The sequence below is a fragment of the Pollicipes pollicipes genome, unplaced genomic scaffold, assembly GCF_011947565.3.
Source record: "Pollicipes pollicipes isolate AB1234 unplaced genomic scaffold, Ppol_2.1 Scaffold_7231;HRSCAF=8579_pilon_pilon_pilon, whole genome shotgun sequence".
In the NCBI taxonomy this organism is placed as follows: domain Eukaryota; kingdom Metazoa; phylum Arthropoda; class Thecostraca; order Pollicipedomorpha; family Pollicipedidae; genus Pollicipes; species Pollicipes pollicipes.
Window position 1 is genome coordinate 43643021 of NW_023597034.1, and position 15458 is coordinate 43658478.

General features: G+C 46.0%; 1 protein-coding gene across 1 annotated transcript in view; it reads right to left on the reverse strand.

Annotated features, from left to right (window-relative positions):
* Window positions 1–680: 680 nt before the first annotated feature.
* Window positions 681–15458, reverse strand: part of LOC119110347 (secreted protein C) — a gene marked incomplete in the record, with an annotated part of 23719 nt that continues 8941 nt past the window's right edge. Inside the window, 2 exon segments of the mRNA XM_037234127.1 lie at window positions 681–2130; window positions 6987–7138. Of these exon segments, the coding sequence (XP_037090022.1) occupies window positions 1861–2130; window positions 6987–7138 (422 nt within the window).

Here is a 15458-nt window from a genome sequence, read left to right on the forward strand (position 1 = left end):
AACCAACCCGCGCGTGTTCGGGGGTCTGAGGCAACCGCGCCCGTCCAGGGGGAGTTAACTTCCGAGCTGGGATATCCAACTTCCAGATGCCTTATGAGAAAAGCAAAGATATGGTTTTGAAGGTCTCGCTAAAGCATCGAAATGTTCCCCAAATGTTTAATCTTAGGCCAAATGTGAAATAACCAGCGGCCACGAAAGGTCAACAAGGTTCTTCTGATAGTTAGTTAAACCTATGTTAACACATGATGACGGTTATTGAGAGCACGGAAGTAAGCGCAAAGGCTGTGAGGAGTTCATTTCGACCAATTTTGTTCCCCACATGGGCCGGGTTAGATTAGGCCACCGTTCAAAATTGGTTCACCAGGAGCCTGCACGAACGACACCGTTATTCGCAATGTGCTTCCGACAAAGTTCGTTTTGTTAGGTGGAGAGCAAAGTATCGCAGACACGAAAATGGCATTTTCTGGTGGCCTAGAAACCACGTGAGGTCAGGTTAGGTTAAAGTTATAAACCATCCAACGGGAAAGCTGAAGTGCTTACTGGGTTCATGTGGCCAGTACAACACATTTTCGTGGTCAGAAATACCGTTTAGGATATCTACAGATACTCAAGATTGCATATCGCTGTTGAGATTGCAGATTGCTGTTGTCTTCATTATACACAGTCCCTTTGACGCTTGCCAATGTATTTGCAACAAAATGAGCACAGGGACGTTAGTACCTGAAATTAGGCGTCAACGGTTTCACAAATAAGATACGGGGGTGGTTACATGTGTCGCACTCGTTCATCTATCCTTTCCGCTTCTGGCAACATAGATCATTGACCTTGGATGACCTCATATGATCTTGCATGACTTATTGTGACCGCAAAATGTATTATTATTTCGTTTCAACATGTTTGCAGTGGAATATTCTAATTCTGCGGCCAAAATTCCTAAAAACTGCTTATTTTGAGCTCAGCATGTGTTTTGCAGGAAGGCACCCATAGAGGTAGTTCATGGGCTGGGCTAAGGTTATGTGCTCAGTGGTCATATGATGGCTGCGTATGTAATTTAGTATTCTTTTCTTCGCGTACAATACCAAAGCTACACAACAAAGCGTACAAGCTTGCGTTATTTATGAAAAATAGCGAGCCTTGCCAGACAGCAAGGTCAGACAATGACTTCAGGTCAATGACCTCACCTTTTACGAAAGATCTGAAAGACGCTAGCTGTAGGTAGTATCATGTTCTATTACTATACCAAGTGGGAACGAAGGCAAACGACCCATAACAATGTTATGTGTGGTCAATTTTTTAAAGGTTGACTTCTTTCACCTCACCTAGGTTACTGATCGTGATAGATTAAAGCTTCCAATTTGCGTGATGGGTGCCAAATGGGTAGATAAACAAGCACTGAAAACTTCGTGACGCTGCAAGCATTGATTGTTGACCTGTGCTCGACAAACCTTGGAGACGTGTCAACTTCCTCCCGATCAGGCGCGGGCTAAAGGCAACAACAGACTTAAAGAAATAGTGACACCCGCGCCAACTGTGTCAGATGTTTAATGATTTGTAATGAGATGTCCGACACCGTGCTAGACCAAGCGTCACTACACAAGGCCACTGAGATGGCTGCGGGTGAGATAGGTCAAACAGCGGCATGCAGCCCCCGCCCACCGTCGTGCAAAAAAGCCTAATTTACTTCTGCCGAAATGCTTATGAAAACTCTAATTACTTCAGCCGAAATTAAAACAGATGGCATTTGGTATTAAAGGCATCAAACAAACAACACAAATTGCCACACCCCATTCAGTGCATCGCAGCGGTATGTCGTCGGCCGCATTCGGTTCACCGGTTTGTTCGTTCTTGCCCACCTCCTGCCTAGGGATCGCTTCGCGCGCAGCAGCGCAGCTCCTCCACCTCGCCGGGAGCGTTCCGCTTGATCTTGGCGCCCACCATGACGTGGTCTGGTCTGCTGCAGGGCCCACTGACGCCGGGCACGAGTGCGGTTCCCGGGACCTCGTTGCGACAGGTGCCTAGGCTCCATCCAACGTCCACGCAGAGAAGTGCGTCCACGTGAAACGTGTTCTCCCGGGATGAGTAGATAGCCGTTATCACCTCCGACGGCGGGTTCGAAGGACACTGGTGCATCTGCAGGCGGGATGGCAGACTGCTTTAGGCGCAGCGACATATTGACCAGTGCACGTATCGTGGTCATATGATGGCGTGAGATAGCTGCTGGGCACCACGCCAGCGGAGATGTGCTCGTTGGCTCATTGGCTTGGCAGCATGCTATGCTGCGCTTGGCTGCATGTGATCCTTTTGGTTCAGTTTTGGCTGTGCTTGTCTGTACGTGATCCCATTGCTTCAGCTTTTACTGTGCTTAGCTGGACGTCATCCCATTGGTTCAGTTCACATGACTTCACGACGGTGCGATGAACGGTAACGCGTGGTATTCACAAAGCAGTCAGATGTGCTTCGAAGGAATGACAGGACTCGAGGTGGTTGGAGAACGGCGGCATACAAGCCACAAGGCACCCACGCAGCTGCCCCAAACAGCCAGCCAAGTGGCTTGCGAATGGTTGGAGCCAGTACCACCGGCTTTTCATTCCTACCCAGTTGTACCCATACGCTATCACACCCTTGCGCTTTTTAGCATTTAAGAACTCCGTCACGAAAAAGTTTCAGAGAATTTGCATCCAAGCGTACTCCTCTTCCTTAAGAATTGCAAAGGTAGCCTAGCTAAAGCCAATTTTGACTAAAAGCAGCGCAAGTAATGGCATTGGGTACTATTTCATTGAGTATGTACCCGACAACTTGCAAATGTCTTACCCGTAATCGTGTGCATGCTATTAGTTTTCCTGAAACCTGTACTGAGCTCAACTCCTTACCCATTCACTTCTGGTACGCATGACCCGACCCGCGAAGTACTCTACTCACTGCGGCGTAAGATCCAAGACATACGAGCCACAAGCCACTGGCGATATACGGGCATGCTCCGCGGCCCCAGCGACAGCAGGCTTAGCCCATCGCATTCGACTCTGGCCACGCTGGTCGAAGGAGTCATGGCATCACTGATCCGATACTGAATCACCGCTTACAGAGCAAACAACAGCTATCAACTAGGCCGACTGTTGGGCGTTTTAAAAGTTTTTAGCCAGATATACTTTTGTGCGAGGGAAATATGACCATGCCAGCGATGTTCTATGGGAGCTTAGGTGGATTTTAGCAAAGAAGGTGCACCTGTGCCGCGGCCTCAGGCTTCTCAAAAGACGCTTCACGACATCCGAACCAGCGTCAGTCACTCATACCCTCGCTACCAGATATGACATTCGCCATCGTACCGGCAGACATTGTGATCGGCTCGTGACTCCTCCGATACGCTTCTTTTCTAGGGGGCGGAGGTTTAATTGCTCGATCGTGGCTGCATTTAATGACATACCGGCAACAATCCGGGCGACGGGGCCATCGTGTTGTAAGATCGAGGTTTGAAAGCACATGATGCGAAGACTGCATGCTCCCGATTTGGTGACTGGCAGCTATGCACAACTTATAGGCATAATATCAAGGATTTAACACGTCATATGGCTTCTCAAGGCCATCATGATTGTGGTTACGAAGACGGCCCACTAGCTACAGCCGGAAAGCTTGCACCCTTTTAGGTGATTCAAACTTCCAGGGGGCCCTAAAACAGTTCATGGTTCCGACGGTGTCACGGTGTCTCGAGAAAATAGAGGAACGCAATATTCGAGAAGTCCCCATTTGGTGCAAGAGGCCCTCCACTGACATTTCAGATCACGGCCAAACGGACGGGGTCCTTAATTCGACCTACCCTTTGGGCCGTTCAGCCTCCCAATAGGGTCCTTGATCTTTGGTCTCGAGAGACCCCGTGGGTTCCCTTCGGGTCCCCCTGATACAAGGCTCCAGGCAACACGGGCCACTGGCCGACACCGGACCCCCTGTTTATGCCCTGTGGGCCGCTGGCCGACAACCTCATTGTTTCAGGGACACCGACCTATGCAAAATCGTGGGTCCGGCGTCGCTCGTGCTTGGAAAATGGACCTTCAGGACTCCGACCGACATGAGCTGACGTTCCGGTGTTGGTGGCCTCCGCCCGAAATAGAGGCCCGCTCTGTTTCCGAGGTACCCAATCGATGCGAGAGGCTCTCCAACTGATATTTGATATCACGGTCCTACGGGCTGGGGAAGGGGGGAGGGGGCCTACTTAATACGACCCACGGGCAGTGCTTCGGTCCTTCAGCCTTCCCATTGAACCCTTGAAATCGTCCTGAGGGGCCTTTCGGTCCGCCTTCGGGCACCCTCAAAAACTGCCTTGAGAGGCCCTTCGGCGCGTCTTCGGGCCCCTGAAAAACGGTTTCTGGTGACTCGGGTCTTCTTGCCGACGCAGACAGCTAAGGTGAATCAACGTGGCGGCGTGCAGATAGCCAACTGCGGCCCAGGAGAAGTGAAGCATGATAGGATAATTACCTGCAACTTTTAACGCCTTCTCTTCAGCTCCAAGAGAAATTGCATGACTTGTGAGTTCGACGACACGAATGAAAAGAGCAAGCCCATAGCATGCCATAAATGCCAACAGCGCGGCCATGGACAGAGTGCATCGAAGACAGCATAATGACAATATAGTCAACATCTAAGCACTTGGCGCAAAATGCTGACGAGACCCGCTCCCTAACACATCTCCATCTAATGCTGTCTTCACTGCTGAGAGGGAGAGTCCTCGCACACTGCCACAACATGCATTTGGGCACGCGCACAGTGACAGTCATCTTGATAAACTAAACGAAACAGTGCTACGCAGTGCAACATTAAACTTCTCAAGGTAGGATGGGTTCAATGGCTCCCTGAATCGGAAAAAGGGTGTCGCAGCCTCATAAGCGCAGTTGAGATGGACTGCAGCATCCTGAACGAAAAATGACAGCCTTGTCTGTAGTTACCAGTCCATTTTGGCCTGAATCGTTCCATCTTTCAGGCTGGCCCGAATCGTTCCGGGAATAGTCATTCAGTGACAATTGCTATGAAACGACTGTGAAATCACGCAAACGTGCAATAAAACAGTCATTTGGTGAAATTCGTGCCGATTCCCCCCCCCCCTAAAAGCTGGCCGTTACTCGAGTACTCACCTCACTTGCACCAATGCGTGGATGGCGTGACCTTATGACCCTGTGCCCCCTCCCCAATGACTTCGGAAATCATTACGACAGCGCGTAGGTGCCACGGCGACCCAACCTAGCTACCAAGTGCGGCCGACCATGTCAGCCGGCGTGCCCGCCTTGTTCTGAGGCGCGCGGCACCGGCCTCCCAGTCAGCCTGCTTGCAAGCCTCTATTTGACGGTGTCAGACCGTGTCAGATCTGGCCGTGTCAGGCGCACGCGGAGCGCTGAACAGATCGCCCATTCACACGCTACCAATTCATGCTACGTGAACACGCATGCACGTCGTGTGGCGCCGACACAAAGCGACGCACCGGCATGAGTCGTTTCGAGCTGGCTTCTAGGCAGCTACTCGTTTTAGGCCGTGCGATCTATCAACTGCACTGTGAATGCCGCACGCACACTTACCGATAGCACAAAAAGAAAACACTAGAACCGAACCCAGAGGTGGTGATAGAGCGTGGCGTGTTCATAAGCATGAGGCAGCGGCCATCAGGCTCCAGTGTTGCATCCGTGTTCTGTTGCTCGATAACTTGGAAAAATACCAAAGAAACGATGAAAGATTACTTTACGCACAATCATTGACAGCGAGACAATGGGCCGACGGTCAAAACTGGAGAGGTGTATAAACACCGTCACTTGTAGCTAAGGAGGCGCTTTTCCTCTAGGAGCCTATTTGGAGCATATGGTGAAAAACCCATGAAACTACTGGAATGGTTAACAAACAAAAAAAAAAATAGAACGAAGTACAACTCTTAAGAAATGTACTAGAGCAAGCTCCAAGATGATCAGGCATGTAAATACGGGCAACCATGTGTCGACGGGTTCTGAGCTCGAAAACGGGCGGAAGGCCCAAAGATTGTAAATAAAGAGACAAAGTCTCAATTGCCCCATATGTTTACCGATAGGGCGAAGAAAGGGGGCAAATCGTGTTGCTCATTTCCTAAAATGCTCAGAGCAATAAAGCTTGAATTCCTGAACAATTCAATTCCTGAACCTGAGCCTCCAAAAAAGTCAAGGGCCATCTGTGGCGCTCATGCATGAACCGAAAACATCGTAAAATGGAGCAGTGCAGTGGGCAGAACAGAACAGTGCACATCGCATGTTCCAGCTGCGGACCTACGACTAATGCTCACGTATCACGAACTCGTAAAACATGGAGCAAAACATGAAATACTTCGTGTGTTAGCCCGCGCTACGCAATTATTTTGTCTTCAAGCGTCCGCGGGCGTGTGGCACCAGTGTCTCATTGCAGTGGCGGTGAGCCGCTCGCGGGTCGGCGCTATTTCGAACAATGGGACTGCCAGGTGTCCGGCACAGGAGCGGCCGGGTGTGCGGCACAGGGGTCCCTGTGTCCGCCAAGAGCGGCCGTGCGGCAGAATATCAAGAACAAAAAGGCATTAAAGACTGGAGTGAAACCACATCAAACAGTTGATCACTTTCATTGACGACGATAAAAAACATACACTTGGTTAATTGAAACTACTAGGTTTGAAGCATTTTTGCCCTCTTTTTTGCGACAGAATAAAACACAGTACAAATTTTTTCACAATGAAAGAGGACTGTCAAAGAAATACGTGCTGGGTGACCCTAGAGATGCAGGAACGGGATGGGGGGGGGATGGGGTGGCTGATTTTACATTAAGCCAGTGTTCGTCTCTCCCCTTACCAAAAGCCCGTGGCGACACCGTAGGAGGTAATACGCATCTCAAACGTATTGCAGTTCAAAAGGGAACAGGAGTAAGAAGGAGGCCTCTCGGACTCTATCGATGCGCGTGTGGCTGTATTGTCTGCCAATGCGAAGGGCTTAGTGCGAGTGCACAGTACAAAGCCTCACTTGTCCATCGCTGTTAAGGTTCTTCAGTTGCTTTCTCCCGTTAAGAACAACTTGCTCTCCGGTGTTGGGATCGAGAAGACGCTTGCAGTACATCTGAGAAGGGTTGTTGAAGACAGGCCCAGCTGGCATGAAGAGACCGACGACCACAAACCCTGAAAATGAACGGCGATTGATGTTCCACATTGTCCTGGACAACCAAAAACCGCTACGCACAGCTGCAGAAAACTTAGGGGAAGTCAGCAGGCCTAACAGGACAAGGCAACAGAAACGTGCCCTGGATTCAACAAAAACCATTGCATTCGGCCCGCCCGAATGATTGCAACATGTAGCTGTGCTAGTCTGATCGCATGCACGTGAGATAACACGAACAGATGCATAACATAAGACATGCTTACTGAGAGTATGACTGTAGTAAGCGAGTTGGCCATCCGTAAGATTAGATTGGACAACCAGCCTCGTTTGCTGACTTCCTGTTGGTGTATGTTCTGATAATATGCGACGAAACATTAGTCTTGAACGTCAAGGAAGGCTTGGCTCAGATATATTTGCCCCTGTGTGCACTTATTGTATCCCTGTATTGTTGTGTATTTCTGCTGTACCATAATATACATAATACATCTGGTGTATAACTCTGCACCCTCATTTTTCACTTCTGCTTTTTTCAAGTTCCATAGGCATTCAGGTTCTGCGGAGCCTCGTTTATGCTTGGTGGTTTCAAGTGAGCTCGGTTTTGGATGACATCTGAAAACCTCAGAAAGGGAAATAGGGGCTTGGCATGTGCGATTAGACAATATCAGGCAGGAGTGAAAAATTAACAAAATATGGGGAGAACGAGTGAAAAATTCCTTCACGTAGGGTGTTGTTTTACACCTAAAGTCGGCAATCCTAGGACAGTGTTTGATAATCTCAGTCTTAACTTTTGAACGGTCAAGACTAAATAACATAACTTTATCCTACCTGTAAAAAATTGCGATAGAATCGAATGTGTCTGTAGATAGCAGGTGATCACATCTCCAGGAATGTGTCATCTGCATCATTTAACACTGTTGAAAAGTGGCACCATCGAGATGCGTGAGAAAAAAGTAGTTTGGACACAAAGCCTGCATGACGTCACGTATATCATATTTGAGGACATCAGTGGAAAGGAAGCTGCTCATTTGGTCAGCTAACTGCTGTTCTGCCCTTTAGTTTAAATGTTTGGTATGTTTTTGATGGCGTGCGGCTAGCGATTCCCGGCTGGACTCTAAATAAATGGTCCCCAGTTTTGTGATGTGAACACTGTTTCGGAAAGGAGATTTTGGCCTCATCAGAATGCTATATTTTTGAATTGTGGTATGCATAACAAAGAGCTGTATGTCATGTGGCGTTTGTGGCGCATTGTGTATCACGGTTCCTGGACGCATATATTTTTCGTACATGCGTTTCTAGGCAACCAATGTACGCGACGTGAGAAATAGTGCTGCCATATTCCGGTTGGTTCGTCATATTTCATCACATTTCCGGCGCACAAGCGACGTATTGAAAACGCGTTTCTATAACCTGGGTTGGGCTTGGGTTCCTTGGGTACATTTATAAGAGCACATTTAGGTTCCTGTGCAGTTATGTTTTCCTTTGGTTTCTAAGGACTGCGTGGAAAAAGGGAGTCAGAAATTGGCAATGAGTCTGAAGATATTGCATCTTCCAAGATCCTTCAAGAAGGCCCGCTTCCGCGGGATTTGCATCAGGATGACGTGCTATTTTATAGCGATCCACGTGCTTACGGCGGAGTAAGGTGGAAAAGACAGAAGGGGGCGGGGCGTAAGCTCGTGAGCTCAGCTGCGCTTTGTCCGGGGCCCGAGAAGTCGAGGCCCTCAACGAAATGCGATCCTAAGCTTCTGAACCACGTGGCGATCTTATGACCATTGGATGACTCTGTTGACATCCAAACTACTTAAAAAAGGAATGCATAGAACCAATAGAAGGAAGCGAACGCAACATATTTGGGGAAGTTTCGCTCCACTTCCATCGCTTTCATCCAATGTATGCTCGAGAATGTAGGTTTTAGTGGCCTGAGCTTTTCTGTTCCAAAACGTTGTTTCTCGTCGTTCTTGAAAGCTAGTTGTTGAGCTACAGCAAGTATAAATATATTTACGAAATGATATTATGAATCTATTTCTCGTCCCCCCTGATATTTCGTTACAGAATATTCTTGCCAGAGCATCAATAGCTGGGCCATTTCGGTCAGCGCTATTTCTAACACCACTGACAGCGGTTCCTAGGACACGCATGTACGTAAAAATATGCTTCCTGGACGTTTCATACCCTTCGCTTGTCCATAACTGGTTTGCACAAGGGTTTTTCCGTTCCTTTAATGATAGAGGAACCGTATAGCTCAACTTGTAGAATACTTAAAGGGAATACTCCACATTTGCATTGCGTTTTCAACTGAAATAGCTATCTTGAGGACCTTTTGATGCAGTTCACGGCCATGCCATTCTTAAGACCCAAAACGATCTGGTCCCTGAGTTACGCGCCCGCAAAAGGGCGAAAAGGTTTGTTTACAGCCTATTTCAAAGTTGTCTTGGCATTACTGACCTTTTAGAAACGCCATGCGATCGCGGTCATACTACAGGCTATTTTCTGCTTATGGTCAAAACAGCTTGGCCGCTGGTACATTCGTAAAAGCGATGATGCAGCACGTATGATACAGTGCGCGAAAGATGATTGGCTGTTAGCAATATTTCGCTGCTGAATGCGTGTCGCGAATGTCAGCGTGAGCGCTTTCGGGTTGTGCGGTACTCGTCGTGAACTGGTAATTTTTGTCTTATTTCTAGGCCACAGGTCAATGTTATGAAAAAGAACGCACTTTCCGCAAAAAAGTACGCTACCCAAAAAACAGGCACTCTAACGAAAGTTATAAGAAAGAAGACGCGACGGAAAATCTGTCTTTTTCCCCTGCTATCCGTTTCTCTTCTTCTACTGACGTATCTCTTACAGACAGCTCGGTTCGCGCCTTGTGTACCAGAGCACAGGACCTTGCACGGGTTTATGGGCTAGCGAGGCATTATGAAATTAGGGAAACATTATGGTAATTTTAGATATAAATTTTACTAAATGTTTCGCACACATTGTACCACAGATTTAAATCTTGAACAAAAATTGTGTTCTACAAGTACAACCTCTTGAGCCGCATTACCATGAACCCCCGTTGGGACTTTGTTTTGAAGGGAGTTCACGGTGAAATGCGGTGTTATGACTAAAAATCTGTGCGGAAATTGCGAGAAAACCTGCAATTTGATATTTCCCCGAGCTGTGCAAGTGTGAGATCACACTCATTTGACAAAAGAGTGTGAATCAGGGCTCAAAATGTGTGTGATCACTGGTGATGTGTGCAAGTGGTTTGTATTGATTTCGATGTGATGGGGAGTGTGCGTGCAAATTGTGTACTTCTGACAAAGAACACTGTTTTGGTATTCTTTAAGTCTACTGACTCCCAATAACATGTGAAATATTGATACCTGCCTCCACCTTTATGTCTGTGTTTGAACGTGACTAAGGACTGCTGGCAAATTAAGACAAGCACTAGCACTTACGTTGCAGGGGTGTACAAAGGCAAGCTGGTACTTCATTGTGATCTTGCCAACATTTTGAACCCATTGAGGTATTGCAGCATGTAATTTATCCATTGCGTGTCTTTACATCAGCAATTCATTTTGGCAGCAGGGGCTCATTGCAGTGCAGCTCATTAATGCACATGCTCAGCATAGGCTCACGTTATATGGCTTTGCAAAATTGTCTTTCCCTAAAGAATTCCGAAAACATTGAGGTGTATTATTACTGATGCACATTGTACTGTCTTCACAAATTTTGTATGCAGGCGAGCATTGCTCGTGAGTCATCAATGTCATAGTCACTGCAACTTGCATGGGATGCTGGGTGCTGAGAAAAGCGGAAAAGTATTGCTGTTGGTGTCTTGGATAGCACTTAATAATATCTTTACCATGAGCCTTGTGTGCATTGGCAAGCTTCGTCACTTCCTTGCATTTTGCCCATCCAGCCATACTACATGCACTACATACTACACACTACACATACCATAGCCATACTACATGCACTTGTCATGTTTACAGCCCTGTGCAAGGTCAGGATGTTTGCAGTCTCATTTCATCACATGTAAAATTTTCCTGTTGTTTTTAAGTAAAGCACCCTGATGGCTGCAGCAAGTTGCATGGCTGTGGAAGTGGATGATGTCTTTGCATCTTTCTCATCTACGTTTTGTGGATTCCTAAAACAGACTGAGCATGTGATGCCACTTATTAGTTGTCTGCTTTGCTGAAAGGGATTTGTATATTGCATCATGCGCTTTTGGTCAGTCATATGTCAGATGGGGAATCAATACGAGAGAGGTCACTTGACCCACCTTTCCACGATGGAATTTATTATGAAAGCAACATGAATTGCAGCACAAAAACCATATCATTTTTCATTATGTCATGTCACAGTACAGCACTGAGGTAGTGCCACAGCTATTACACGATTATTTACACGGCCCGTGCCATTACACGATATACCACATTGGTTGACTGCTCTATGTCAAGCCTATGAGACAGCAGCTTATAATTTATGAATGACTGGTAACAACCGAGTTAACAATGCCAAAGTACTATCGACAAGAATGTCATCGCATCACTATGGTCATATCTGGGTTAACCATTGATTGCATAAATAATCCTATGCAAACTGGCATTCTTGGTAGCCCAGTCTTGCCATCTTTACCACAGCAATAGCAATGCTTTGACAATCATTTCATAACAACATACCGAATTTATTAATTTTCACTGACACCGCATTTCAAGTTACAAACAATAAAGAAAGTAGCTACTGTGCACATCACATGATATCAATGTCAGGACTACAGCACTGCAGGCAACGATGGGTCGACAATAAAGTATTGACAAAATCATCAACAGGTGCTTCATCAACAGCATAGCAGCAACAGCAGCAGCACGGCATATCGTGCTTTGATATTAATAATCTGCCATAAAAGCTGGCGATTGCTATGTTGCGTATGTCAAACAGTCCAACAAAGCTTTTCTTACGGCAAGCACCAAGACAAAAACCCACAAACAAACCACCCACTGACCCGCCCCCCGACACAGCCCCGCGACGAGAATGGCCGGGTGGCGTCAGCTTTTGTGTGTTGCGAAGTATTCTTTAAGTCGGGCTGTCAGATGCTGCCAGGTATTGCTGTCGTCACAAAACCATTCCATGTCGCTATCAATCAATGACGTAACGGGGCGCATTTTTATAAATTTTGAAATTTTGCTATTTGCGTCGTTTTTGAGTCTTGAAAGCTTACCAATAACTACAAGTAAGCTTTTCCCATCATATCTGATGCCTATCTCAATATCTTTAAATGTGGAACATTCCCTTTGAATATGTATCTTTTGGCATGCTTACGGGTACTCGTAAATTCAAACATAACACCTTCCATTTTTGTTTCCTTGTTAACACCCGCTCGGGTGGGGGTCAACTTGAGCCCCTGGAGGTTTTTCCGGAATGGTTTCCGAACGGGGAGCGCAGCCACGCCAAATTTTTCATAGCTGTAGACAACTGAATAGCGGATCGTTTAATATAAAAGATTAAGATGCACCTCATAAGATAGCTGACCTATGGCAGGTCAAAGTTAGACCATGGTTACAGCGAAGGCAATTTCTAGGGAATCGTTCAATCAGATGCAACAATGGACTGTTTGACGAAGCCATACATCTCTGAGATGATTTCTTAGGCAAAACAAATATTAAATTAGCAAATTACTTTGACCTAAGGTCAGGTATGAGGGTCAGATCAAGGTCAAAACCAACCTGTTTTATGACCTTAGGGCTTGATGTAAGGGGTAGTTTCTGGTGCTCATTTCGAATTTATTGATAGCAGGAACCACATTATACATCTTCCATGAACTTCTTAGAGGTAAGAGTAGGTCATTGACCTAAGATGACCCAGGTTGATATTTAGACAAAAACTACCTAGTGCAATCTGTGTCGCTCATTGAAATGCAAAACACAGAGCAGTCTTGTTTGATTTTGGTCACCATGGTCTTCAAAAGGTCAAACAAGGTCACTGACCTTAAATGAGCTTGTGACCCTTTGCTTAGAAACAGTTATCTAGGTTCTGGGGGCACTTTGAAGATCAAACTGGAATTTTGCTTTGTTTGGCCTTATTTGACCTGAAGGTTATAACCTGGAAACCTCAGGCTCATATTTAAGCGAGTTCACATACAGATCAAGACACTCTGTAAATTTGGTGTCTCTAGCTTTCTTAGTTCCCGAGATCTTGGGGGGGGGGGGGGCGAATCGACCGTCCACCCGAACGAAGGGTATCTAGCCGGTCATCCGGGCGCGAGTTTATGGTGTTTGAGAAGTACAGCAGATCCAAACAATGTTTTTTATTTCATGCTACGGAATGTTGCATTTGATTATTTGGATATGCTCAATCGTTGCGTTCTCTTTGTGATGTATATCTCCTGATATTACCTCTGAACCATCCCAATTTCTGATAACATCTGCCTTGTATGCACTGAAATTTGGGCTGACCGCCTCAAACTTTGAGCACTTCAACTTATGATGTACGTACTTTCAAATTGTTTTATTATTTTTATGGATATGCCTGACGTGTTTGGTGTGACATATTTGTTTGCAGTTTGCTGTCTGTGTCTGTCAGCCACGATCAGCCACTATCTGTCACTGTCAGTGTCATTATTAGTTGTACGTACCATGCACACCAGTTGCGATCAGTGTACCAATTATACAGTGCACTACCTTAATAAATCAAGATGCCTTTGTGTGCTGTGGGTGCCTGTAGCAATGATTCTCAAAGTGACTCAACTTCCCTGTCATTTCATTTCATCACGTTCCTGCTGATGTCTAATTGACAAACTTTGGCGTGTTAATGTGGATGACCAGACAAACTTATTCGTAAAACAGCAAGACTTTGTTATGACCACGTTGATTCAGCACATTTGCACCGGCTGACACATGATACCCTGCAGCCATTAACGCTGCTGGCCAGTCAACAAACTGATAATATATCCGGAATGTTGTGTTGTTAAGTGCAGCAATCTTACAACTATTATTCTGCAAAGCTACACTTGACTTCGTTGCATGCTCATGCCATTTCACCCCAGCGCGTATCGGGCTTCACGTGTTGAGAATACTATCTTGATGTGTCGTGGATGTCCCAGAAATATAAACGTGGCAGTCCCAGTGTAATACCTTGCAAAGTGTTTGGCTATGCTAGAAATCTGCCAAAAATTGTTCATGCTGTCATTTTGTGAATGTCATGGTATTGTTACCTTGTGGTGTGGCTTGTAGTTCTTACTTTGTTTCATACTCAGCATTGTTCAATGCTTTCTGTTTTGTATTGAGTCCTTTTTTGTGTTGTGTGTATCCCCAAGAAATATGTTGTCACTGCACCTTCACAAAATTTGAGAGGTCGTGACCAGGTTTGTATTCAGAGGAAGATGCTTCTTCACGCTGCACACCTGCACTCAAATGTGCTGCTTCAATCTCCCAAGTGAGCTTTCCTCAAGGGAACCTCAAGCACACTTGTTTTACTGCATTGTTCAGACTTAAGTGAATGGGTGTATCAGGTTTGTTTTATACACATATACATATATACATATATGCATATACACATACACATACACACACACACACACACACACACACACACACACACACACACACACACACACACACACACACACACACACACACACACACACACACACACACACACACACACACACACACACCACACACACACACACACACACACACTCTCTCTCTCTCTCTCTGGGACATCCACGACAGATCAAGATAGTTTTCTCAGCACATGAGCCCGATAAGCGCTGGGGTAAAATGGCATGAGCATGTAAAGAGAGAGAGAGAGAGAGAGAGAGAGAGAGAGAGAGAGAGAGAGAGAGAGAGAGAGAGAGAGAGAGAGAGAGAGAGAGAGGAGAGAGAGAGAGAGAGAGAGAGAGGGAGAAGGGAGGAGAGAGAGAGAGAGAGAGAGAGAGAGAGAGGGAGAGAGAGTGCTACAATATATATATATATATATATATATATATATATTGTAGCGTATATATATATATATATATATATATATATATATATATATATATACGGTACAACTTAAGTTGTTGTTATTTCCAATGTGCCTTTTGAGACATTTTCTTTGAGACCTGAGAGCCAATACGGCAGTGCTGCACAGTACAAAAAGACATCTTGAGTGATTATCTGGAGCACCGTAAAGCAAAGGTAAAAGTAATAACAGACTGTTTTGATGGTTTATCTGATAAGTGCTGCCAATGATCCCAATCTACGCAATTGCAAATATGTACATGTGCAACGATATACAAGTTATCAAGTACAAAACACTGTAGCATCATAAGGCCCATCATGTGGGGTTTACTGTATTGCATTACACCATCAC